A 25,193-nucleotide genomic window follows, 5' to 3' on the forward strand; every position below is an offset into this window, starting at 1 on the left:
TACACTAGTTTTTTTATATATTATAACCCAATGGTTTCGGTATAAATCATTTAATTTAATTGATAAAGTACGGTCTTAGTATCAATGCCTTCTAAGTCATACTTAAAGGAACAATGCTTAAAATAACACAAGAGAAGCGAGGTTTTGTTAAAATATACATGTAGGTCATATTTAAGTGGAATCTGTTGGCGTGCCACGTATTATTTTTTTCGATGCTTTTTGCGTATATTTTCACAATAAGTTAACACATTTTGTCATGGAGCTATATATTATTCAGTCTCTGAATGTAAGAGAGAACAAAGTAACAGAAAGCCATCTTTGTACTTTGATTTTCAAATTATTATGTTTGATTATCCTATGTTCGTGTTTAATATACTAGATTTGTTTTACGTATTTCTAGTGTAGTTAATATCATTACCCCTCACTTTTTTCGTAATGTTAATTTCCCATAGGCCTCTGGGAGTTATTCTTACTGTTAATGCAAGTGTACCACGTGACTAAGAATTTTGTACTGTTACATAGGTAACAGTATGTTTTAACAGTATAAAATCGGGTCACGTGGTTTATTTTCTAAATTAAATGAAATAAAATGGACGTCATTTTTTTTTCTCGATTCATTCTTACTTTCGACGTTAAAACCCGATAGGACATCAATTTCTTCTCTTGAGTAACTATGACACTCATAAAATTTAGTTGTTCGCACCCTGGTGTGCTTTTCGCGTATAAAATATCTTTTTGTTGAATAGTCAAAAAGTGAACATCCGTTTTCAACGAAAGTAATTGCAATGTAAATAATTATGTGTCAAACTGGAACATGCAGACAATTTGGCTGCAAAATGTGCAGGGAAAACCACAAGATTCAATTGGTGATTGGACAAAAATGTGATGTTTACAAGTATAAAAACTATTTTTACATTCTTTTTTAAAGACAATGAACTGTTTCTAAGATATTTTTTTCACTCGCATATCTGCATTTAAAACGAACATGCCAGTCCTCTTGTGACCAGCAGAAAATCTCAGTGTAAAGTGGGGTAATCATATTTGGCGACAATGTGGGCGGTCAATCCTATAAAACAAGATCATTTTAATGTGTCAGGCATGTCATTCTCCGTAGCATATATACTCAATTTTAAGATAGATTAAGACGCCATTTCTTCTAATATACGTCTATGGGAAAATTTATACAGTAGTCTGACCTAACATCGCAGACAATCATTTAACCAAACAACGTATTGATGCAAAGAAATGACATCTCCGAATGCGTGGGTTATTTTGGATTATTTTATATATGATGAAATGTAAGTTCAGCGCTTACTTGATAATGACACTAATTACTTGTGCTCATTTTGCTGTTTAATGACTTCTTTCATAGTTAAATGTTGAATTATAATATACACCTTCAACGTACATGTTTAACGTCTTCCCGGTTTACAGAATGTTGTATGGGTGCATATTACCTATTTTCTTACTTGTCTTCAGAAAGGTTGTCATCATAGGCATATATTGGCAGTTATATAATTTACAATGATATACATGTTTATTTAATGCTTTTCAGTGAATTACTGTTTTATCCGTGAAAATTATATTTGATAATTTTACAGTGAAAATTATGAAAATATAATTTCACTCTTTTCAATGACGAAACTACTTTCTTAAGATTTTCCCCATGTGGTTCCTCAATTTTATTTTTGCTGACACTTCTGACAATGTCAGGCTGTTCAGAGGAAAACATAGCTGAAATTGATGAATAACTTAAATGTCAAAAGTAATAAAAAAAGAAAACTTACTTATATTCATTCAAATTACCAATCACCAAATATCGTCTCTATTTGTTTTTGTTTCATTTTTAGTCTGAAAAATACATTCTTCTCACATGCAAAACTGCTCTTGATGACATTTGGGCATATTTAAGTATCCTACGAGCAATAACTGCCGTATGCTTTGTGAAAACTTGAAAAGTAATGACAGCCATCAGCCCGAAGAATAAGTTAACAGCCCAGCGTTCGTTAGGCAGCCTTCCAACAATTCCAAGTTTTCCAATTTCCTAGCCGCTTTTTGAATGTTTACACTTCTGTCAACACTTATTTATTGTCTGTTTCAATCCTCAAATAAGTTTTCTTTCTTTTAAAAAGGTGTTTGACTAACAAATCCAAATGATATCCGTCTGAATCAACCACAATTATTTTCCTCTCGTGAAATACACAACTTTTAAAGATGGCGGCCGCTTACATTTAACAAAGCCAGGTCTAATATTAATTCGCAATCAGTAACAGAAATATGGATGGATGGTTTGACTTTTTCTCCTACTAAAATTGTTTGTTTTTATTATAAAAACAAGCGATCATTCATATTTTTTCAAATAATATGAATAATATCACCGCCGTTTAACGTTGATTGCCGAACTTATTTTTCAACCTAAGTCTTCTTGTATTTAATGAGAAATTCGACTAAAATGAGGCTCTCAATGGGGAAAACAGATTTTATTATTAACGTTAATATTAAAAACATTTCGTTTTAACTTGTTTTTAATCATAAAAGAAAAAGAACATTTTATTTGTTTGTTGTGTAAGATGTAATTCTATTTCATCTCGTGAACTTTAAAAAAAAACAGTATTCTCACTTGTGGCTACGCCACTCGTGAGAATTCTATTTTTAAAGCCCACTCGATGAAATAAAATTTCATCTTACACACACACAAACAAACAAATATCCTCTATATATTATAATTATATGTGCTGGAATTGACAAATACACATTTTATTTGGATTTCAAGGCGTTTTTATAGCTCAATGTCGTAAGTCCATGTTTAATTAAATTTCTAACAGTTAAGAAATGTTGACATTTTAAAACGGAATTAAACGACCTTTTGCATATAAAAAAGGACATTCTGAAAACTTGTGGTCATTAACAATTTTTGGGTTAAAAACATTTACTTATTTTTTTCAAAATTGTTATTGGAGAGGTCATCAGACCTCGCCGCAGTGTTGAGAATGCTTGCTGGTGGCATCCATTTTTGCGTTTCAAATTGAAGCTAATACATCGCATTTTAAGCCTTAAAACATCAGAATCAGTCTACAAAAATGTTATGCGCATGCTCCGCCTCAAAAAACGACTTAACTTAAACGAAAAATAAACATCGAAGTGAACAATTCGGTACAAGGAAAAATCGGAAATTATCATTTACGTTACTTAACACTACGAGCAATGATTCATTTCATTTTTAATCCTTTAAACTGTAAAACTGGATATTTGTTTTCTGAATAGCGTTTTACTATTTCATGTTCCGAAAATTAGGAAGCACCATCATATGACCGAGTGAACGGTGTACCAAAAATTTGCTGCTACATTCACTTTTGAACTGGTATGACTAAAATACGTAACGGAGATTTTTTTGGCGCAAATGGCGAAAATGACACAACTTTTTCTTAAGTTTAATGTTTTTGCCATATTGTGGTTGGAGGCATGCAGCAGTTTATATAGTTTATTCCAATAAAATGATATATACATTATAAATGTAAATCTGGGACTTAAAATTTTTTGATTAACATACTTTATGCCCGTATTGGAAAATCTCTGGTGCCATTTATATCTCCAAATATTTTCGAAATGAACAAATCTTCAACAGGTGCAAAAAGACCTCTCGCATGCTTCTTTCTAAATAAGCAAACTTGTATCGAGAATATAGTTGACAATAATATAGCGGAAAAAAACCAAAGACACTTTAAATCCGAAATATTCCAAGTTGTTTTCTTTTTAAATTCTTTTGTAAAAAAAATAATATTGTTTCTAGTGACACATCATTTATGAAACACTGCAAGATATGTTGCCGTATACCATACGCTGGCGTATTCATGTACAATAAATCATAGATAAATGCTTCATTAATATGCATAGATATATGAAAATAATTAAATTCATATCAGTTAAACACATTTATAATCACATAATATCATGAACACTTAACATTATCCACTGAGAGTGCCAAGCAAGTTCGGGTTCTATTTATTTGGTGTTTTTCGATATTTTCATGCAAATGAGTCTCCGGCATCGTAAGCGTTATAAGGGGTCTCGTTATGTTCAACTAATCTTAAAACATTGGCAGAAGAAAACGCCAGAATTTTCTTCTTTGAGACAGTCCTAAGCACAAGCCAGATGAAAATAGTTTCGTGAGATACACTTTAAATCCGAAAGATACACTTTAAATCCGAAAGATTCCAAGTTGCTTTCTTTTTAAATTCTTTTGTAAAAAAAATAATCTTGTTTCTAGTGACATATACCTCGGGACTATAAAAGGTCTCTGAAGGAATGAAATATAACAAATTTAGTGGCTGTCAATTAAAATAAAGATAAAGTGTTTTAAAATGTAAAGGCGATACTGCCACAGCGGAATTCATTTATTTTTGTCGTGTTAAGTGGGAATTCGAGAACACACCCAATACCTGAATATATTGTTAGTTTACAAGCGCCAATTCAAAATCTGAAAAAAAACTCTTTAAAAAGTCATATATTTCAGTCAGGCTACAATTCCTAAATGAATGGAAAATTCAAAGGGAAATCCTAAAACTGCAATAATTTTCACTTAAATTCATTTTTTATCTTTTGTTATTAACATTTTTATAATGTTTTCATTGTAATTTTGTTTTAATATAGTTAAGAAATATATATATGAAGTTTGAAGTAGATACATTAACAATAACACACATAGGCAGTTAAAGGCAGTTGACCAGTAAATCCATTTCTTCAGGTTGTTTTTGGTAAATATTGATTCTTTTTAGCCATATCTCCCAATTAAGTTTGTCTGAGTGAGAAGTAAATGCTTTTTTACTGAAAGTGTAGTATACAAATAGAACAGAAGTATCTCCTTGTTACTTTAAAAGTTGACATAATACACATCTGGTCTAACCCTGTGTTCTGACTCCCTTTATATCAAAGAATCAGATTGTGTTACGTCAACTTCAGAAGTGCAATGCAAAGAAACAAGTATTAACAATGAGATATTAATAGGTCTGATAAGCTTACACCATCACTCATAGAAATCTCAGGCAGGGAAAAGAAAAAAAAAGAATTGCTTAAGGTGTGCCTTAGGTTGTGAATGAAAATGAGACTGCCCAGGTAACAGATGAATGGAAAATGTATCAACTGACAGATCCAAATCTTATGAAACTGGGAAGGATTATAGTGTTGATGACTATTGGAACAGGGTTCTCCAAATAAAGACAGTTCATCAAAGTATAAAGTTCACGGTCCACTAGTGAAAGCTGTGTTATGCATTGTTCATGGAAATGCTGAAGTTGAGAGAAGTCTATCAGAAAAAAAAGATGCTTATAAAAGAAAGTACATTGTTATCTGATTCATCCGTGAATGGCCTTAGAAGAGTTAAGGATTCGGTGAAAGTTATTGGGAGATAGGTTGCAGATATGAACGTCACAGAGACAGGACTTGAAGGCAAGACAAGACTTGAGAACACTAGCAGGAAAAGAAAAGCTTGAAGGAACCAAAAGGGAAATGAGAAACAGGAAAGAGTCCCTGAAGGAAAAAGAGAAAAAACACTGTTTGGCCTTGACAAGCCAAATGGATAAGAATAATGATCTGCTGAAAAAACTGCTAATCAAGGAAATGAAAAGTCTAAAAAAGGCAATTATGAAAAAAGACTTTGATGAAGCTGGGGTTATATAAGGCTTCATTGATGTGGCAAGTAATAAAATGAAGGAGACAAGACACCACATTGAGGAAAACAAAAAGAGCAAGGAGGTGCTATATGCAAAGCAGAATAGGCTGATTGAGGAGTTCTCTAGAAGACTTAATTCACCAAAATTAACAAAGAAAGGAGTCAATATGCTGATATTCAAACTTTACCTAGAAAATGTTTATTTTCACTTCTTACATATTTTAGTCATTGTAGTTTGTATGTATTGTTTGCCAGCTATACATATTCTAGTCAAATGTATTATTTATACTGAAAGCATTTGCAGTTCCTTATTCTTATTCGTTTAAATATTTTAGTGGTTGTTCTAGAATGTAAATAAATATCGCGTGAAATATGATGGTTTAAAGGGAGATGAGGAGATCATAAGTAGGTTAAATTCTCAGTCAGGGTGGTAAACAGATCAGTCCTCATTTTAATGGGTTCTTCCAGTTAATTCAAAATATCTGATTCAGTTATTTCAGGGTGCAGCCAACAACACATAATGACTATGAAGCACTAGCAGAAACCTTTGCTAAAACTAATCTACTAAACAAGAACATTATTTGTGAGTTACTTATGTGTCAAATATGCTAATGTTACTCCATATCATGGTCCATTAGGGCCATAGGTTTGTAATATAATTCAAAATCTTAGACCTAAACATTCTATTTTATACCCTACAATTGCTTATTTTAGCCGTAAAATTTCAAACATATTGCCTTAAAATTGGACAGAACGTGAGGGAGCCTTGTTATTGTCGTATGTCGTTAAGAAGCTTCAAAATATGAGAATTTTAAAAAAGGAAGTCCTGTATCAGCATTTTGGCCGGGTTTAACAGGTGCAAACCCAGATTATAGTATGGTGAATGATGGGGGGCGGGCGGACGGGCGGAGAAACATTTTCTTCTTAACAGTTTTCTCAGCAACTACTTATCACAGCCTCTTGATATTTGACCCATAGTCCCATACCCGTGGGATTTGATTCCAGGTCTGTTGCTTATCCACTTCCTGTTAAGCGACTCAGATAATTTTTCAACATTAATGTTCAATGGAAGGAAATTTTCGTAACAATTTTCTCAGCAACTACTTATTACAGCATCTTGATATTTGGCATACAGCATTGACAAACGGTCCCATACCGTGGGATTCGATTTCAGGTCTGTTGCTCTTCCACTTCCATTTAAGCGACTTAGATAATTGTTTAACATTAATGTTCAATAGAAGGAAATATTCGTAACAGTTTTCTCAGCAACTACTTATTACAGCCTCTTGATATTTGGCATACAGCATTGACAAATGGTCCCATACCGTAGGATTCGATTTCAGGTCTGTTTCTCATCCGCTTCCTCTTTACCGATTTAGTTAAATTTTTGAAATTACTGGTTAATGGTAGGAAATTTTCGTAATAGTTTTCTCAGCAACTTCTTATCACAGCCTCTAACACAGGTGCTCATAGACTGAAGGTAAAGAAGCATGTGATTTTTTAAAATTTTCCTTTTAATAATACAGCTACAGTATGATATACAATCATCGTTCAGTATTCATCAGAATCGTCAGTCATCATCATTATCATTTCAAAAAAAATAAAAATAAAAAAAAATGAAACATAATTGAAAATTATCATTTATTTCGTTTTTTATTGTTTTTTTTATTAGTCCCCTATCGGTTTACCGGAGGGGGCTTTAGGTTTACCGTCCGTCAGTCCGTCCGTCCGTCCGCACTCACAGGACAGTAATTATGTGGCTAGAGGGACAATAGGTAACTGTTCTTTCTCTTTGATGTTATTCATTCCGTAATGCTTCGAATGTGGCTATTTTCGTTTGTGTGGCTAAAAAGAACAATAGAAAGAACAATAGAGTAGCCACATAATTACTGTCCTGTGAGAACGTCCGTCCGTCTGTCAGTCCGTAAGTCAGTCCGTCCGTCCACAAAACTGGATCCCTCGATATAACGCAAAAACAACTGAAAATATTTCTATGAAACTTGATATATGGATAGATGGCAGTATGGAAATTATGCACGTTTTTTCTTTTCTTGCTATGTTGAAAATTCTGGTTCTATATTTCACCTTTTGTTATCATATTTTATTATTAAATCCTTTTTTTGTTTTCTTTGTATTCCTAATCAGTTACAAATTATTTCCTATTCTTCAATCTTTTTTTTTTTTTTCTTTGAATTCCTTATCAGTTACAAATTATTTATCATTTTAATGATTAACCTGTCCGTGCTCTGTCTTGTGCCCTGTCCTTTTTTTGTTTGGGGTCTGCCTGGGCTCCTTGCCACAGGTTCTTGTTGCTGGGTCGAAGGGGGGGTTGCGTTCGTTGAACGCCACCTTTCCTTGTTGATCTTGTTTATCATACATCTTTATATACTTGCAATTTTCACTTTATGAATTGCAACCACTTTGAAATTTATGTTAGCATCCCTGTGTTGTTGATAATCATTATCAGCATGATATAATCACGACCATGTCACACCGTTTTTTCGAATAAGGTATGCATAGGTATGTGATGCTTTATTTTAATGACCAAAAGTATTTTATTTTTTCTCTCACAAAATACTTAATAATCATTTCTAGCAAATGAATGCATTTTTATATTTAAAAGAAAAATTAACAACAACAAAAACTTGTGTAAACATAAAGGCGTGTTATAAATGGTTTTATTCGGCTCTTTGAATACAGTACTTATCTCTTGTCTTACTGAAAGTAAATGCATGTATATTGTCTAGATATATTGTATAGATTTTGTCTCTATATAAATAGTGCATTGTTACATCTTATATTTCGTGCTGCTCTACATATCCCATATTCTTTAGAGGATTTCTTTTCAAACTTGGCAAAAAATGTTCGTTTCAACAAGGCAATGTGCAGAACCCAAGTCACGGCTATGTCGGTTCAATGTAAAGGTAACTCCTGGAGGCCAAAGTTAAATATTTAAACGATTTCGTGTCCGCATAATATATCCCTTATCCTTTGAATGATTTTCTTTAAACTTGGAACAAATGTTTATCTAATGTATACAGTATACATTCTTTTAGTGTTATTTTTACGAATCAGTAGGGAATAAAAACATTACCTTTTCTATAAAAAATGAAATATTTCTATTCATATGTCATTTACATGTGATAAGACAATTGAGTCAAAGGCTATAGAAGTAAATCCAGACAAAAAATCCGGGTAGATGGAACTCGTTAGCAGAAGCAATCATCTAAGGGATGGAAAATCCCACCCTTCACGTAGAAGGTCTAGCTTATGCCTAACAACTCTCACTTGTAAAGAACTAAGGTTACAGGAACAGCAATGAGCTGCCCCACACACCAGAGGGCTTAATGAGCAGTAATTAATATATAATATGTACATATAATTAAGTTTTTATTCAATCAAAGAAAAGAAACACATATAAATCAGGGCACGAAAGGTAGAACAGCTTAGCCACAGAAGATTGTCCCTCTGTAGAACAGTTACCTCCTTATACAATACTTTATTTCGCTTTAAGACCCTTGACCCACGCAAAAACATCTATACAAAGAAACAAATTAACAAAGTTATAGCATGTGCACTTCGAGCAACATATAATATATATACACTTATAGCTGAAAATGGCTGTAAAACTTCAACATTATCTAGGTGTTTCTAAATTATCATTGCGTATAAAAGAAATATTACATGTTTCACAGGATTACTCTGCGAATTTATAGTTTTATCACAAAATTTACTTATTTTATCGATCGGACTTTCAAAAAAATAAATAAAAATAAGATAAAAAATAAATAAATAAAAAGATTATATTCTTCCAGTTGGTAAATATTATGTCTAACATTTAAGCATTCGCCCAATTTTCTACATCTTAATCTATGTCACACATCATAATAATATTATAGTTTTGATAATCATTTTTTACTAGTTTAATTCTTCCTCTAATAATGATACACCTTTCAATGTTTTATTACTACGAAAAAGGGGAATCAAGTGGTGGTCAATAAAACTAAAGTATTCGTGTATCATTGGCTAGTTGTGGTCAATACAACTAAAGTATTCATGTATCATTGGCTAGTTTTGTAAAATTTAAAAGACTTTTAAATTTTCAATATAATACATGTACCAACATCACATGCATGGTTAACACGCGTTATATATTTAAATTTCATTTTTTAACATACAGACATGCCATCCATGGCTCTACCAAACATCGAATTTCTAATTGCTGGTAAAAAGAAACATTTATGGGACACAAAAAATATTATTTTCTAAAATCGTTATTTTCTTCCAAAGTTTCTCCGAATGCACATATTTCAAAAGTTGATAAATAAAGAATTAAACGTTAACACTATTTTTTTTTTGAAAAAAAAAAAATCCTAAAATTTTCCGGAAACATAAATTTACTTCTTTTATGTGGCCTTTGACCTGATCGCTATTCAATTACATTACGGTCTTTAGAGCAACACATCAAAGCAACAACCAAAGTAATGTTCTCCAAAAGGTGTTGTTCTGAGAGGAACAGAGGTTATTGATACAAGATAATAATTGCTTTATTTGATAAGGGCCCAAAAAATAAAAAGAAGCAAAAATTTTTCAGCTTTATGGCAAATAGTCCCCAACCCTGATGTACAATAAAAATAATATAAAAAAATAACATGCAGGGTAAAATTTCCACTAAAATTCCCCCAAAGGAAAAAAATTGACAAATTTTGGGTTGGGGAAGGTTTTAAAAAATAGAAAAAAAACAACTAAAAACAAGCCTGTTTTGCCTTTAGGTTAATATCTACAATATTTTGTTCAACACTTAAACCAATATTGAGTTTTGACAAAGTTGAGATGATCCAAAGACATGCCACGCGATTAGTAAAAAGGGATTTCTCCCCACTCGCCAGCGTCACAGCCATGCAAGAAGAACTGGACTGGCGATCCCTTGAACATCGCAGATTCGACTGTAGACTCATCATATTTTATAAGATATACCATAACCTAATTGCAATTAATCTCCCACCATATGCCCAAACCCAACATAGATTATCCATACATATACACCCCCTATCCCTACGAAAAAATACGGGTTTTCCCCCGGGCTCCCATAAGTACTCTTTTTCCCCTCAAAAATTATCAGGAATAAACCCTTATTTTTTTTTCCCCCTCCCCCAATTTAAAAATAACTCAACGGGAAGGGTAAGATTGCATAAGTTTTGCTGCCGTGTTTTTAATTTTTAATCATTATCTTTTATTTTTACTATTAAACATTCTAACCATGACTAAATACATTTCCAGTCTCACCTTTCTAGCAAGTTTATGATGCTTGAACTATTTTGCTTTTCTTTTACCTTCTACTAACAATCCGACGTACACTTATTTCCTGCCTGTAACACACATAAATAAGCATCAGTATGTAAAATGTGTCTAATTAATACAATAATCCACACAACACTTTCTTTAGGGAAAACATTTTAACTTGAAGAAGACACACAAAACCATCTGTGTTTTGTAGTAAATTAAATATACATTTTTTTGGCATATCAAACATACCTTTACTTCGAGTACAATATGGGTTTGATTTGGAACTTTGAAATTGAAAAGTCAAAAATAAGGCTAGATATTGAGAACGAATGATATAAAACCTTAAGACGTATTTAACTTGCAATGTAAAGCTTTTATTGTTTTGCAATTATTTACATGTCAAGTTCAAGTCGGGTTTCCATGTCGGGTTTTCGTATTCTTTGTTGTGGAATATCAACTGCAAAGATAAAGAATGCAAACATGGCTTTTCAAAAAGAAACACTTTACTTTAATATTTTTTTCTTAAATGTAGAGTCTAGATACATTCAACTTTATCCAGATAATTATGTTTCCAAATCAATAAACAAAGTCTTGTGTAGATACATAGATCCCTGACCTGTCTTATTCTAATAATCAGATAAGTGGATGCAATAAAAATTTCACCTAAATATATTTGTTTAAAAAAGAGCACATATTAATGTTAAAATCTTAAATCTATTGTTATTCAAATAAAAAGGTTAGAATGGGGACCTATCAATTGATAGTCTTTTAATGCACTTTGATAAAATTTACAAATAAATATGGTTTGTTGTAAAGATACATTAAAAAGCTGTAAAAAAATGCTGTGATCATTATTTCAATTTTAAATACATATTTTTTACGATTCGAATGACGAAAGTTAAATCATGAAAACAGTGAATTCAGCACAATGAAACGTCCAAAAATGTACATAATTGTTAAACAAATTAGGACAATAAATGTAATACAAGCAGCAGAAGGCTGTTTTAATCGAATATCTCTTAATGTTATTACTTAGACTTAATATCTAATTTAAAGGTCACGGTGCAGATGGAACATTAATTTACAAATAAAAGAGAAATAAATAAAGGTAGACTTACCTAGTCAGTATATTTATCCATTCCATGAACCCCATTTGGGTCTTGCAAACATGCAACACATTACAAGTCTTTTGCATTTTTTGCAAAGGTTACATCTTCCGATGTATCTCTTATTCCATGGACATTTCTTCTGACATTTGCACCTGTTGTACTGCCAATGTGTGAATGTCCTTCTACCCATGTAACTACGACCTCCAATACCACCGGCTCCACCAATCAAACCTCCGGCGGCTCCACCAGCTAAACCACTACCTATTCCACCAATGTCTCCACCAAAGGAATATCCAGAGTAACCACCATCAACGCCTCCAAATCCATCATCTCCTCCACTATAGGACATACCACCACCTGAAAGTCCAGCGCCGCCTGAATATCCAAAGCCGCCCGTAAAACCATTGCCGCCTGAAAGTCCAATGCCGCCAGCAAATCCATCGCCGCCTGAAAATCCAATACCACCTGCAAGTCCAGCGCTACCAGCAAGTCCACCACCGCCTGCTATATCGCCGATATAGGGATCGTAGGAGTAAATGCCACCGCCACCACCTCCACCTCCTAGATATCCATTGCTTAGGAGTCCCCTGTTATAACCAAAACGGTAGTAGCCCGGACGATATCCCGCAAACCATGGGAATTTTTTATGGTGATGTTTTTTCCGGCGCCCTGAAATATTTACACATTTTTTTACGAAAGAATTACATATTTTATAGAGTGATTGCTTTTGAAGGGGGTTTCAAGTATTTAGCGTCAGATCGACTCTAGAGATAAGTATAAACTAAACCAAACAAATTTAACATTTCACGTAAGGAGTCGTGCTTCCTTTGCATCAATTAATTAATTTACTAGTGCAGTTCACAACATATAACTTAACTTAACTATAAATCGTCGTCTGTTAAAAACAAGATTGCATACAGGAAACGTTATCTAGAACGTCAAATAAATGAAGCGTTGTATGGAAAAACCAACATATGAAACTTTGTTAGAAAAAAAATGAACGTTAGAAAAATCAGATATTGCTAATATTGAAATTTCAAAGCGAAAAAAATCTAAAAACAAAGTGATCCATCGGAAGCATTAATCACAACAAAATTTCTTGAACATTGCAGACTCGGTTTGATTGAGTATGTACATGAGAGATAATGAATAAGTACAACATCCCTCACGCCAACTGGCACCGGCTTGAGTGGTATTCAATTCTGAAATAAATAAAATGATGTATTGTTAACAATAAAGAAAAGGTTCAATAGAATTTGAAAGAAAAATCCTACCTTCTGCAATGACCAGCAAAGCTAGGACGCAAAGAAAGACGGCAAACTTCATCTTTATGGTCTGTTCTGCACTTTGCTTAGCAAGCCACTGGCTTGAACTTATAATATAATCGCTTTATATTGCAAAATGTTCTTGCAAAAAGTTGATAGACATAATGCAAAACTTTTGTTCCTTTATATGGTAAAACAATTAATCATATTTTTGGGAAACGCATTCATGCATTTTAATAAAGAGCGAAATTTTACACGTTTTTTACAAATGGTGAATGTATTTTGTGATACATTAAACAAAACAACAAACAAAAATAAATAAACAAAAATATTTGTTCACATCAAATAAATCTTGAAAGTTTTACGTTTTATTTTTTTGGAATCTTAAAATATTGTTCTTTATATACATTGGTCTATCTTTAATGGTTAAGCACAATAATTATATTTGACGTTTGGCGACGTCCAACCGTGGACCCGAGGTAATAACGCTTTCAGTTTTTATAACGTGGGTTTGTTCCCAAATTTCGTTAGAGGCAAAGCATAAAAATAATTCAAATTTTTTGTGCTTTCTGAAATTTAAAAGGTTCGGGTTTTGAATATCCCAAAAATTTAAAAATAAAAAAGTTTTTTGTTTCCCCATCCCCGATTCCGTGTGTTCCCCGGGCCACAGGTCCCTGATATTGTTCCCCTTTTACAAAAACGTGGGGAAATAGAAAAAAAAAACGGATGAAAAACTTATAACGTAATATATTAAAAAAAGGTATTTCCCGTTATGTATGAATTTTTTAAGTGTTTCTTCGATTTCTTTCAACTATATAATGTTTTTAAAGATATATTTTAAAATGTTTGTAAAACGGTAGTTTTTATTTTGTTAGCTTATGGAGATCAGCTGCTTTAAATGAATAAAACACAACTCAATCTAACTTGCAATATCAAATGAGGGACAATAGTGGATTATCTTCCCTTGATAAAAACCGAGGTTAACCAAAATGTAAGTAGGTCCAAATATTTGGAATCCTTTGCTTTTATCGTTGAGTTTTATGTAAGACAGGTTGATATGTTTTAATAAATTATTTCCACATGCATCAACAAATATGTAAACAATAAGAAAAAAATGCTTCATTTATGTCAACAGATTCTACATCTTATCGCAATATTTAATCTGAATATTACAAATGATAATAATTAGCCCTTATTAATTCAGTTTGCTACAAAGAAATAGGCGATAAAGTCCGAGTAATCCAATTGCTTAGGACCTATCTATTTATAGAGAGTACTCAGGGGAGGTTATTCACTAATGTCCCCCATTGTAATATGAAACTGAAGCACATGGGTAACTGGTGGTACAACAAGGCTTACAATATTCATCATATTTTATATCACATAATAATATTTGTCTTCACCTTTAAAGAAAACACTTTGACGCCATTTTACAAATTTACAAATGCATATCTGTTCACAATCTATCAATGAAAGAAATATACTTTATTCATAATCATTTACTTTCAATTTTTGAAAAAAATATAACAAATGAACTTACACTGACCGAAATACTGCACAAAAATATCGTGCACTACTGTCACGCTTTACTAAATATCCTCACGGTGACAACTTTACCTTATGGGAAAATAATTACCTTCTAATTCGTTCTTTAAACGAAAGAAATCATATTTTACGACAAGAAAATTTCTTCAGAACTGATAAAATACACAAAAAAGATATGGTTGAGAAGTAATAAATCATTGTAACTATTAAAATCTTACAATACTCTTTTTTGTAATGAAAAATATAAAATGAAAATAAATAATTGAATGATTGATACCTTAATATATATCAACATTTAGCTTAACTATGAATAATAAAACATTATTTTGTTCGTTCAATTTAAATCTTTTTTAATGAAATAATTTTATTAATATAACTAATTTGATGATTTATAATCGAAATCCTGTAGGTCGCCAAACAAGGCAATGTAGAAACAAGGACGTGTTGAAGTACAAAATTCTGGAAACAAAGTAATCCCTCGGAAGCATTAATCACAACAAAATAACATAAGAATTGCAGACTCGGTTTGATTGGACCTTGACGGGAAAATGCATTGGAAATTAATAAATGAGGAAGAAATCTGAATAAAGCGATCCATGCAAGCAAAGTTTAAAAGTTTAAACTGCAGACTCGGTAAACTTGTGTCTGTTTAGGTGTGGTAATGGACTAGCAATATCTCTCGCGCCCCTAGCACCGGGTTAAGCAGTATTCAATCCTCCATACAATAAAGTATGGAAATAAATGATTAAACAAAATTTCAATCGTGAATGTCCTTTTTATTTGAATTCTTATAACTTAAATTATCCATGACATTGGAATAATTGATAAATCCTTTTCAATATTATTTCATTCTGATTTATTTTACATTATTTACAATATAACAATTATATAGAGAATACCATGCAAGAATCTGATATTACAAAATTTATCAGGAAAGGCTAAGGAAAAAAGAAGGGCGAGGCCCTGCCGAGGTCTTCATTTTTGCCGTGCCGAAATTGATAAAATTTATAATATCAGCTTAAGGTTTTGTTTTGTTTTGTTTGTTTTATTGGGTTTTACGTCACACCGACACAGTATATGTCATATGGTGACGTTCCCGCTTTACTGGTGGATGAAGACCTCAGGTGTCCTTCCTTCCCGAACGGGTACCTGAGTAGAACCACAGACGTTCCGTAAGCTAGCTGGATAGCTTCCTAGCATGAAATAATTCAAAGTCCCTGTCGGGGATTCGAACCCTCGGTGATAAGGGGCAAGTGGTTTGAAGTCAACGACTTTAACCACTAGGTCATGGACGCCCCTAGCTAAAAGTAATATCTATAAGAAATAGTGCCATATATTTTAGTCAATTGTCATAAATACTTTTAATATTCAAAAACTCTATCCGATTAAAAGTTTATAAGTTTATTATTTTCTGACTAGTAAGAAGTAAAAGTATTCCATTCTCTTAGCTGAGGGTGACTGATAAAGCTAAATTTACCAGGCATGTACTTTATCAACAGAAATCAATGACATGATACATTAATATAAACTGCAGAATCTACATTGAAATGTTACAAGCCAATTCGTTAAATTAAATAACCCCTCCATATGATGCAAATCTCTTTGTTGTAGCTTAGTACATTAGATTATGTAATAGCAATGTCAACACACATACACGGTGTCACACAAAGTGACAACTTAGTCAATTATCACTAAAAATGCCTAATATGAGATTTTTTGCTGAGTAAATTTATTAACCTTTTCTGAATACATTCGTGATTTAATTTTGGAAGCAGTTAGTCCAGAAACTATGTTTTTAAACGTTTTTAAATAATACCTTTACCATTTTTATCTGCTACGCGCATAACCTGTCAATTATCGATAACGCTCCACCCCCTGTTGAGGCATCAGTGAGGAAAATCGGTAGTCCCATATAACCGTGTATTACCGGTTATTTGTTATTAGTCGATACTACTCGTAATACATGTGTCATACAAATACTGTACATCTTTTATGAATAGTTCAACATCGTATCATCTATCATTTAATTAGCCTTTTTATAAATTAAGAAAATGTCGGCCAAGATGTAACATAAATAATTTAGCATAGCGACCATTGGGATGGTTAAAACAATGTAGCTGCTAAAATATCTATAATGTGTGAAATAATAATTTATCTATCCCGTAATCTGAGAGACATTACATTGAGTTTTGGTCATAAGTGCGGATTCAAGAGCTTGGTTTGCATTTAATCTCGTTTTCTAACCATGTCAAAAGAAACAGACAACATTTTTATGTGAACGACTATATGACTGGTGGTCAGGTGTCTCTCACAAATTTATAAGATATTGTACAATAGCCTTCGGTCGATTAATTCTTTATGAAGAATCAATATAATCAATAAAAAATATGAAAATGTATTTTCAGTGAACGCTTTGAATATATTTATCAACAATAAATCGAACACAATTTATTGTAAGTCCAAGAAGAAACTGAATCTATGTATGCCGTGCATAGATTAAAATTCAGGATAATAGAAGTCAAGAAGATCAGCTCATATTGATCGAGTAATACCTTATATTGTTATTAAATGATGTCAATCATTGATCGGCAAATTTCTTTTTCAGTCCATCGTACCACGGACTTTAAAAGCCAGGAGTTCAGTTTTTCGTTATTTTAATTTATATTTTAACGGAATTTCATAGTTACACGGATACACAGACAGAGTGACACTGATGTTATAATAATATTATAATGATGATGATGATGATGGTGATGATGATGATGATGATAATAATAATAAGATCCAAAGTGAAACAGTTAAATTACCCCGATAGCAGTACGCACGTTAAATGCGTTCCATCCCCCACTGAGTGCCTAAAATTTTACCGATAGTCACGTGACATATGAGACAGATACCAGACGTTAGATTTGAAGAAATTTCTGCTATAAAATGATATTTATCAGCAGCTTTTTAATTTTAATTGGTCAGATGTCATTTGGTCATAATAAAAAGTTGTTAGAGTATGTTACCGCATCGTGTCACCCCCTTTGGTGTGATATTTGCTTGTTGTGCAATAATTTAGCGTTTGAGAGAGAACAGCCGATTGTAGTACATTATAAATAAACCTTTTGAGAATTGGAAACAAGAGCAATGTTAGGGCTTTATTATCCTTTAAAAATTCTTTATTGTTTAAAATAGAGTCTGGTTAAAGTCATAACTAGAGGTTGAAGGTTTGTCAAATGTTAACTCTTGGCAGTACAATATAAAATGTGCATTTAGTTTGAGAGTTTGTGCGTTTTTATTTAATTGTAATTATAAATGGTTAAGTTTGATTTTTCAATTTATATATTTTATCTATCATAAATAAAAGTGTTTAGATTTTCAAGAAAATGCCTTTGTAAGCAGTTATCCAACATAATAATTACTGGTGAAAAAACAGTGATTTTTGGGAACAGAACATATTTTATATAAAACGTATACAATACACGTATCTTGTGTATACAGCAGCCAAATTAAATACAAAATAAACGTGATGAAATTCTTCTTATGAAAGTCTTTTAAAACCTTTATACTTTATCTGTATTTGTTTTATGTTGTTTTATTTACTTTTAATCTTATTCATTTATTTTTATTTATTTATTTTCTGTGTGGGGGTGGGTCAAGGTGATATTTTAGTTGTAGCTTTAGTTGTCTTTCCACTCTATTTAAATTTTCAATCAAATATTTGTCCTTGACTGACAAATTTGGGGGTGTTTATGTTTGTTTCATTAGATATTTTGACCATAAATGATTTACAAATCGTATTGTTAAACTTAGTTGCTGTACAAGTTCTTCCTTACAGTGCTTTTATCAGAAAAGAAGATATTCACTGTGTTAAAAACATTTATGTAATGTTTGGAGAAAACGATTAAAAATGTCTAAATTTCACATTAAAATGTGAACACGGTGTGTCTTAAAAGTTTTATATATCCATTCATCTACCATTTTAATCAATGTTTTAAATTGGGTTTAGAGAACTTAGTAAATACACCCTTCTAAATTTAGATACGCAAATACACCCTTCTAAATTGAGATACGCAAGATTGAGAAAAGCAAAAATCAAATAAAAATGAAACCGTTAGTGTGATTTTTACTTGCAAGTTGTTATGTTCAATATCATCAACGTTCAAAACAACTTCAGAAATCTCATCATTCCACTCTTAGTACCATGTGTCGCTCTAGGATTTACGATACGACAGATATAATGAAACTTTTGAAATTAGAAAATCAGAACGGGGTAAGATAAACTACAGATGTTAAATAAACTATAAGACGAATATTTAGTTTGCAGAGTGTTAAGCTTTTATTAGTTTGCATTTATTTACATGAAAAGGTCATAGTTGATTTCCGTGTCGGTTTGATGTCTTCTCATTCTTTGTTTTGGAATATCATCTGCAAAGATAAAGCAAAAATGATTTTTGGAGAAGATAAGCACACAACGCAAACGCACTCACACACATTCACAAACGCATGCGCGCGCACACACACGCACGACTTAAAAAAACCTGTCTGATGAACACAATGATATCCCCTTTGCTTGATTCAGAAATGTAATAATAATAATAATAATAATAATAATTATAATACATGTAATAATTTAATATTACTCTAATATTTCTTTTGCTATTTTTAGATAAAGCTCAACCGTATCCAGATACTTATATTTTCTTACAACTTTACATTATCTTGTTCATTATCAATACTTCTCTTGAAAATGGGTGACAGAAATTTCCATAAAATTTTGTGATAATTAGTCAGTTTATAAAATATATTTTATATCGTTTGATTTACTAAAGTTTAATCATGAAATGAAGCAGTCGAAACAGTCTGAAAAGTCCAAAAATCAACACAAAGAATTGTTTAAAATATGCATTTACAAAATTGTTAAATAGAATTAAGGATGAGATTTTCAGACGGGATTTTAATCAAATATCTTTCATGTTATACCCTTCACATAATTTCTGATTTTCAGGTAAAGTTGCGAATGGATATTTTTTTCATAAATGAAGAGTAAAAATAAAGGTAGACTTGCCTTGTCAGTTTCCTTATCCGGTGTAACGACCACCCCATTTGGGTCTAGTATACTTGCAGCATATAACTAACTTGCATCCTTTGCAAAGTTTACATTTTCCGATGTATCTCTTATTCTTTGGGCATTTCCTTTGACATTTGCACCTGTTGAACTGCCAATGTGTGAAACCTGACCTTCCACCCATGTAACTTCGGCCTCCAAATCCACCAGGACCACCAATCATACCACCAGGACCGCCAATCATACCACCTCCACCGCCAATCATACCACCAGCACCGCCAATCATACCACCAGCACCGCCAATCATACCACCAGCACCGCCAATCATACCACCGGGACCGCCAATCATACCACCAGGACCGCCAATCATACCACCAGCACCGCCACTTATACCACCAACACCGCCAATCATACCACCAACTCCGCCAATTAAACCACCGGAGTATCCACCATCTAAACCACCGGAGTATCCACCATCGCCGAATCCACCATCGCCGAATCCACCATCACCAAATCCAGAATAATACCCATCGTCACCGCCGCCTCCTAATCCATCACCCCCACTATAGAACATATCACCGCCTGTATATCTCCTGCCGCCCGCAAATGCAGCGGCGCCTGCAACTCCACCACCGGCCGCAAACGCAGCAGCGCCCGCAACTCCACCGCCTGACATGCCGCTAAAAAACGGATTGTAAGAATACATGCCACCACCACCACCTGGGAATCCGCCTGGAAATCCATGGCCTGGGAATCCGCCTGGAAATCCATGGCGTGGAAACCCCCTGTGAAATCCAAAACGGTAGAAGCCAGGTCGGCGTCCTGCAAACCATGGGAATTTTTTAGGGTGATGTTTTTTACGGCGCCCTGAAAAGTTATTCAAAATACAGACTGCATAATAGTTACAAATATTAGGTTGAAAATCAAACAAATTAATTTTTTGATAAACATGTTGTTGTTTCGAAATTATAACATATATCATACATCGATTAGTTTTGCAGGGGGATGTCAACTATTTATCGTCATCTCGACTCTAGACGTTAAAATCAAACCTATTTTCATGTCACTTTAAGCTATTATGATGTAATTCTTGTTTTGTTAAATTTGATTTGTTTTTCTATGCAACAATTTATTGATTTACTATAGTTCAGTTCACCACACTTAATTACTAAATTTTTTACTAAATTTTATTTTATTTATTGGTGTATACCCTCAGATGTCTGTAGAACAATGTATGATTTTAATATTATACTTCTAACTTTAGCCAATGCACAACACGCCTTTTAAATTGTGATGTCAACAAAAATACAAATATATATATAATAAACAGACAATTCAAGTTTTTTTCTATAAATACAGGTTTATTTTTCACCTTTTTGTACGAAAATCATATTTCATTCGTTGCTATAGCACTCGATGAAAATATATCCTGTATTTATAGAAAATAATCTTGAATTTCCTATGTGTATAAAGATTTAAATAAATAGATATAATCAACTTGTTTATTATTGCTATATATTAAAACAAAGATTAAACCGGCAACAGGAGATATAAAATTATTATATAAATTTTGTTTAAAATCAATTTTTTCCCTTTAAAATTTCTTCATAAATAAAAACATTATTAAAAGATTTTAAAGGCCTAAAATTTGCTGTGGAATAACTTTGAATTTTCTTTAAAAACCCTTTTCTTTATGTTATTATTCTAAATTTTTAAAGGGTAAGGAAATTTTTTGTAGGGAAAAAAAGTTTTTAGTACAATGCCATATACTTTGAAATTTTTCAAGATATCTAAAAATGTTAGAAATGCAAATACTGAAGTTATGGGATTTAAAAATTTTGGGCCAATAATAAACAAATTTTAAAACGGGCATGGGGAAATTATCAAAAACAAAAAAAATGTGTTAAGAATTAGATGTGAAGCTTTATCCGCAAAATAGCAAATAATTACTTGTTTGCGAGGGAAAAATGCAATAAACATTGTCTATAAAACACCATTGTATGAAAACCTTGCCAGCTAGTATCCCAAACGTGTAGAATAACCAAGATATTAAACTTTGTCAACAATAATAGAATTATTCAACGTCTTCTATAAAGGTATTCATTGTATATAAAGAGCGTTATCTTAAAATATTTAGAACCCCAAGCGTTGTATAGGAAAACCAATATATGAAACTTTGTTCAGAAAAAGCAATGAACCAAATTTTGTTTAGAAAATAAATCAATGAAATTATGAAGCTAAGGCGGAACTGTTTAAAAGAGACGTTGTTAAGAATAAAGGAATAATGAAGAAGAATATTACTTACCTTCTACTAGGACCAGCAGAGCTAGGATGCAAAGAAAGACGGCAAACTTCATCTTTGTGGTCTGTTCTGCACTCAACTCAGCAAGCCACTGGTTTGAGCTTAAGAAATTAACGCTTTATATTACAAAACGTTCTTGCAAAAAAGGTGCTAGACATAACGTAAAACTTTTGTCCTTTACTTACTATAACAATCACTCATTTTTCAGGGAAATGCATTCATGCAGTTTATTAACGAGCGTTATTTTACACGTTTTTTTAAATTGTGAATGTAACTGTGATATATTAAACAATCATAGGAAACATTATTTGATTTGATGAAATAAATCTTAAAAGTTTATTGTTTTATTTTTCAATTTATCACACACCCGTGCCGATTTTGCGACTCCGTAAATATGGTATTGCACGGCCGTGCATATATTTTGACGTGACGTCATTAGCGTTATACAAACATAGTGTAAAGACGCGCTAAATGTTAGCGTTTATACCTAATAGGGCGCGTCAAATTGAAATATGACTCTTATTTGCACCATTAAAACGGTTCTTTATTTTTTGGTATGGTGATAAATAGAGAATATTAAATTCGTGTAAGTTCATTACTTGAATTTTATTGGCACTCGGTTGAATAAAATAATATTATGGCTCGCCAGAGGCTCGCATTAATAATAATTTTATTCAACTCGTGGCAATAAATTTGTGTAATTGAACTTACACTCATTCAAAAATATCCTCTATATCTTAAACTATTATTCTTTATATACATTGGGTTAGACATAATAATTATATTTGAAATGACGACATCATGTGACCGAGGTGATAACGCTTTAGTTTTATAACCTGTTTGTTCAAACTCGTCAGGGGCAAGCCGTTGTTTCATTTAGCAAGTTAGTCTTTTCTCTTTACTGCTTTGGGAAAGCCAGGTTTGGAAATTTGAAAAGTTTTAAATTTGCCCGGTAGCCTTTTTACCAACCGGGGAAAAATTTAAAACTAAACCCGATATTTCATTTTAGAAATTTGATACAAATAATCCCTTTAAAAACTTTCCCTTTTTTTTAAAACTTTAAACCCTTTTTAACTCAAGGCTTTTAAAAATAAAAAAACATTAAATTTGGGGAAAAACCTTGGAACATATGTAACGACAAATACAATTTTTCCATGCTACACAACTTATGAAATATACAGAACAGGCATGATTAAAATGTAGTAAATGTGATCATTAAAATCTTACAATACTTTTTTATACCTTTCTCTTTTTTTGTAATGAAAAAAAAAATTCAAAATGAAAATAAATAAGTGAATGATTGATACCTTACTAAAAATCAACATTTAGGTAAACTATAAATAAGAAAAAACATTATATTGTTCGTTCAATTAAATATTTTTTTTTGATATAGCAATTTATGAAATACATATATATATATATAATTAAATGAATAAATTGTAATATACTTGATTTTATTCTTTGTTGTTACGAACACGATTAGAAGTGTAGAATTCATGAAATTATCCAAAAGTTATCTATTCTTTACGTAATGGTATTTGTCTGTTGTTGTCCTTTAAAAATGATCATCTAATATGAAAGTTAGGAGTAGTTTTTTCCTATCGCTGAAGTCAAGTACTATTTTGTCTTTTCTGAAATGCACAAGGGCGCAAAGGTGTTAGTCATATGACGAGCTTAATATTTTATGATTAAAAGTAATATTAAAGCATGAGGATGACTGACCAATCAAATTGTACCAATCAGATTAGCATATTTACTAGTTATTTTCAATTCAGTTGCTTTAACAGGATCAGTTGACAAGATAATAAAAAGTAGTCACATTCAAAATACTTAAGGTCGCCAAACAAGGCAATGCAGATTAAATGACATATAGACTCAATTTGATTGGACCTGTTTGCAAAAGAAAAAGTATCAGAATAAATGATCAAACAAAATTTCAATCGTGAATATCTTTTTTGTATTCCTTCAACTTTAATTATCCATGACATTGAAAGAATAAATAAATTTCATCCTAATTTATTTCGCATCTATCTAAGATAGAACATTCACTACAATACAATTTCATAATATATTAACATACACTGCAGAAGTTTATTTAAATTTTAACAAGCAATTTGATTAAATTGATCTACCCTACCATATGATGAAAATCACTTGCTTATATCTTTGTACATCAGATTACTGATAATGAAATAGCAAGGCCAACACAAATGAACGATGTCAAGCAATGTAGATATTAAAGTAAAGGACATCCTCTGGTGATGACTTTAATGCAAAAGTATGGTACTAAAAATTACTGTGACAAGATTAGAGAGTTTTTAAGAATTCTCACACGCTCTTAGACAGCGAGGGAACAGCTGACACATCAAAGGCGTCAACTGTGACGTCAAGAAACAAAGTGCGTCATTAAGTAAGATTATTTCTCAGCTCTATGTAGTTCAATATATTATAGTTTATCAATTCTCTTTCTATTAGCATGTAAGAATGGAAATATAGCTCCACTGTTCTTGTGTTTAATTACAAATAATGAATAGTTTATCGTTCAAGTGTTTTGTAATTATTGATCCAATCAATCAAAAATGGTTTTATTACATAACTGCATTTAACTATACATTATGTATATGTTAGTGTTAGTTTTCATCCGTGCTGTTCTACAGAAATTAGAAACTTCGACGGGAGCGATAGCGTCAGAAGAATGTTTGTAATTTCTGTAGAACAGCTACGGATGAATACGGATGTAGTATCGACTTTTGTTATTCTATGAAAATTAACACACCCGATTTTTAAGAAATACAGCGTTTTCATAGTATGACAAATAAAGCTGAACACTAAGAAAAATAGAAGGCGACTATGAACAGATTTGATATAGTATGGACTTTTATTCTTCTATGAAAAATAACCCACATAATTTTGAAGAAATACTGCGTTTCCATTGGATGACAAATAAAGTTGGACACTAATTTTT

At 32.1% G+C, this 25,193-nt stretch overlaps 2 protein-coding genes across 3 annotated transcripts; both read right to left on the bottom strand.

The window, feature by feature from the left end:
* Positions 1-11,306: 11,306 nt before the first annotated feature.
* LOC132754844 (uncharacterized) lies at positions 11,307-13,495 on the bottom strand. Its single transcript, XM_060745570.1, has 3 exons — positions 13,338-13,495; positions 12,073-12,732; positions 11,307-11,411 (listed from the first exon to the last, which is right to left on the bottom strand). Exons 1-2 carry the CDS (start codon positions 13,387-13,389, stop codon positions 12,086-12,088), a joined length of 699 nt encoding a protein of 232 aa, XP_060601553.1. The 5' UTR covers positions 13,390-13,495; the 3' UTR covers positions 11,307-11,411; positions 12,073-12,085.
* Positions 13,496-19,173: 5,678 nt separating this feature from the next.
* LOC132754825 (uncharacterized) lies at positions 19,174-22,387 on the bottom strand. 2 transcript variants are annotated; one of them, XM_060745544.1, is made up of 4 exons: positions 22,232-22,387; positions 20,260-20,793; positions 19,927-20,175; positions 19,174-19,286 (listed from the first exon to the last, which is right to left on the bottom strand). In XM_060745544.1, the coding sequence occupies exons 1-3, from the start codon at positions 22,281-22,283 to the stop codon at positions 19,940-19,942; spliced, it is 822 nt and encodes a 273-aa protein (XP_060601527.1). In that variant the 5' UTR covers positions 22,284-22,387; the 3' UTR covers positions 19,174-19,286; positions 19,927-19,939. The 2 variants fall into 2 exon arrangements, with proteins under 2 accessions (XP_060601527.1, XP_060601526.1); XM_060745543.1 differs by having other exon boundaries at positions 19,927-20,793.
* Between the last annotated feature and the right edge of the window lie 2,806 nt (positions 22,388-25,193).

The sequence above is a fragment of the Ruditapes philippinarum genome, unplaced genomic scaffold (genome assembly GCF_026571515.1).
Source record: "Ruditapes philippinarum isolate M1 unplaced genomic scaffold, ASM2657151v2 ctg482_1_1_1_1, whole genome shotgun sequence".
NCBI classification, from domain to species: Eukaryota; Metazoa; Mollusca; class Bivalvia; order Venerida; family Veneridae; genus Ruditapes; species Ruditapes philippinarum.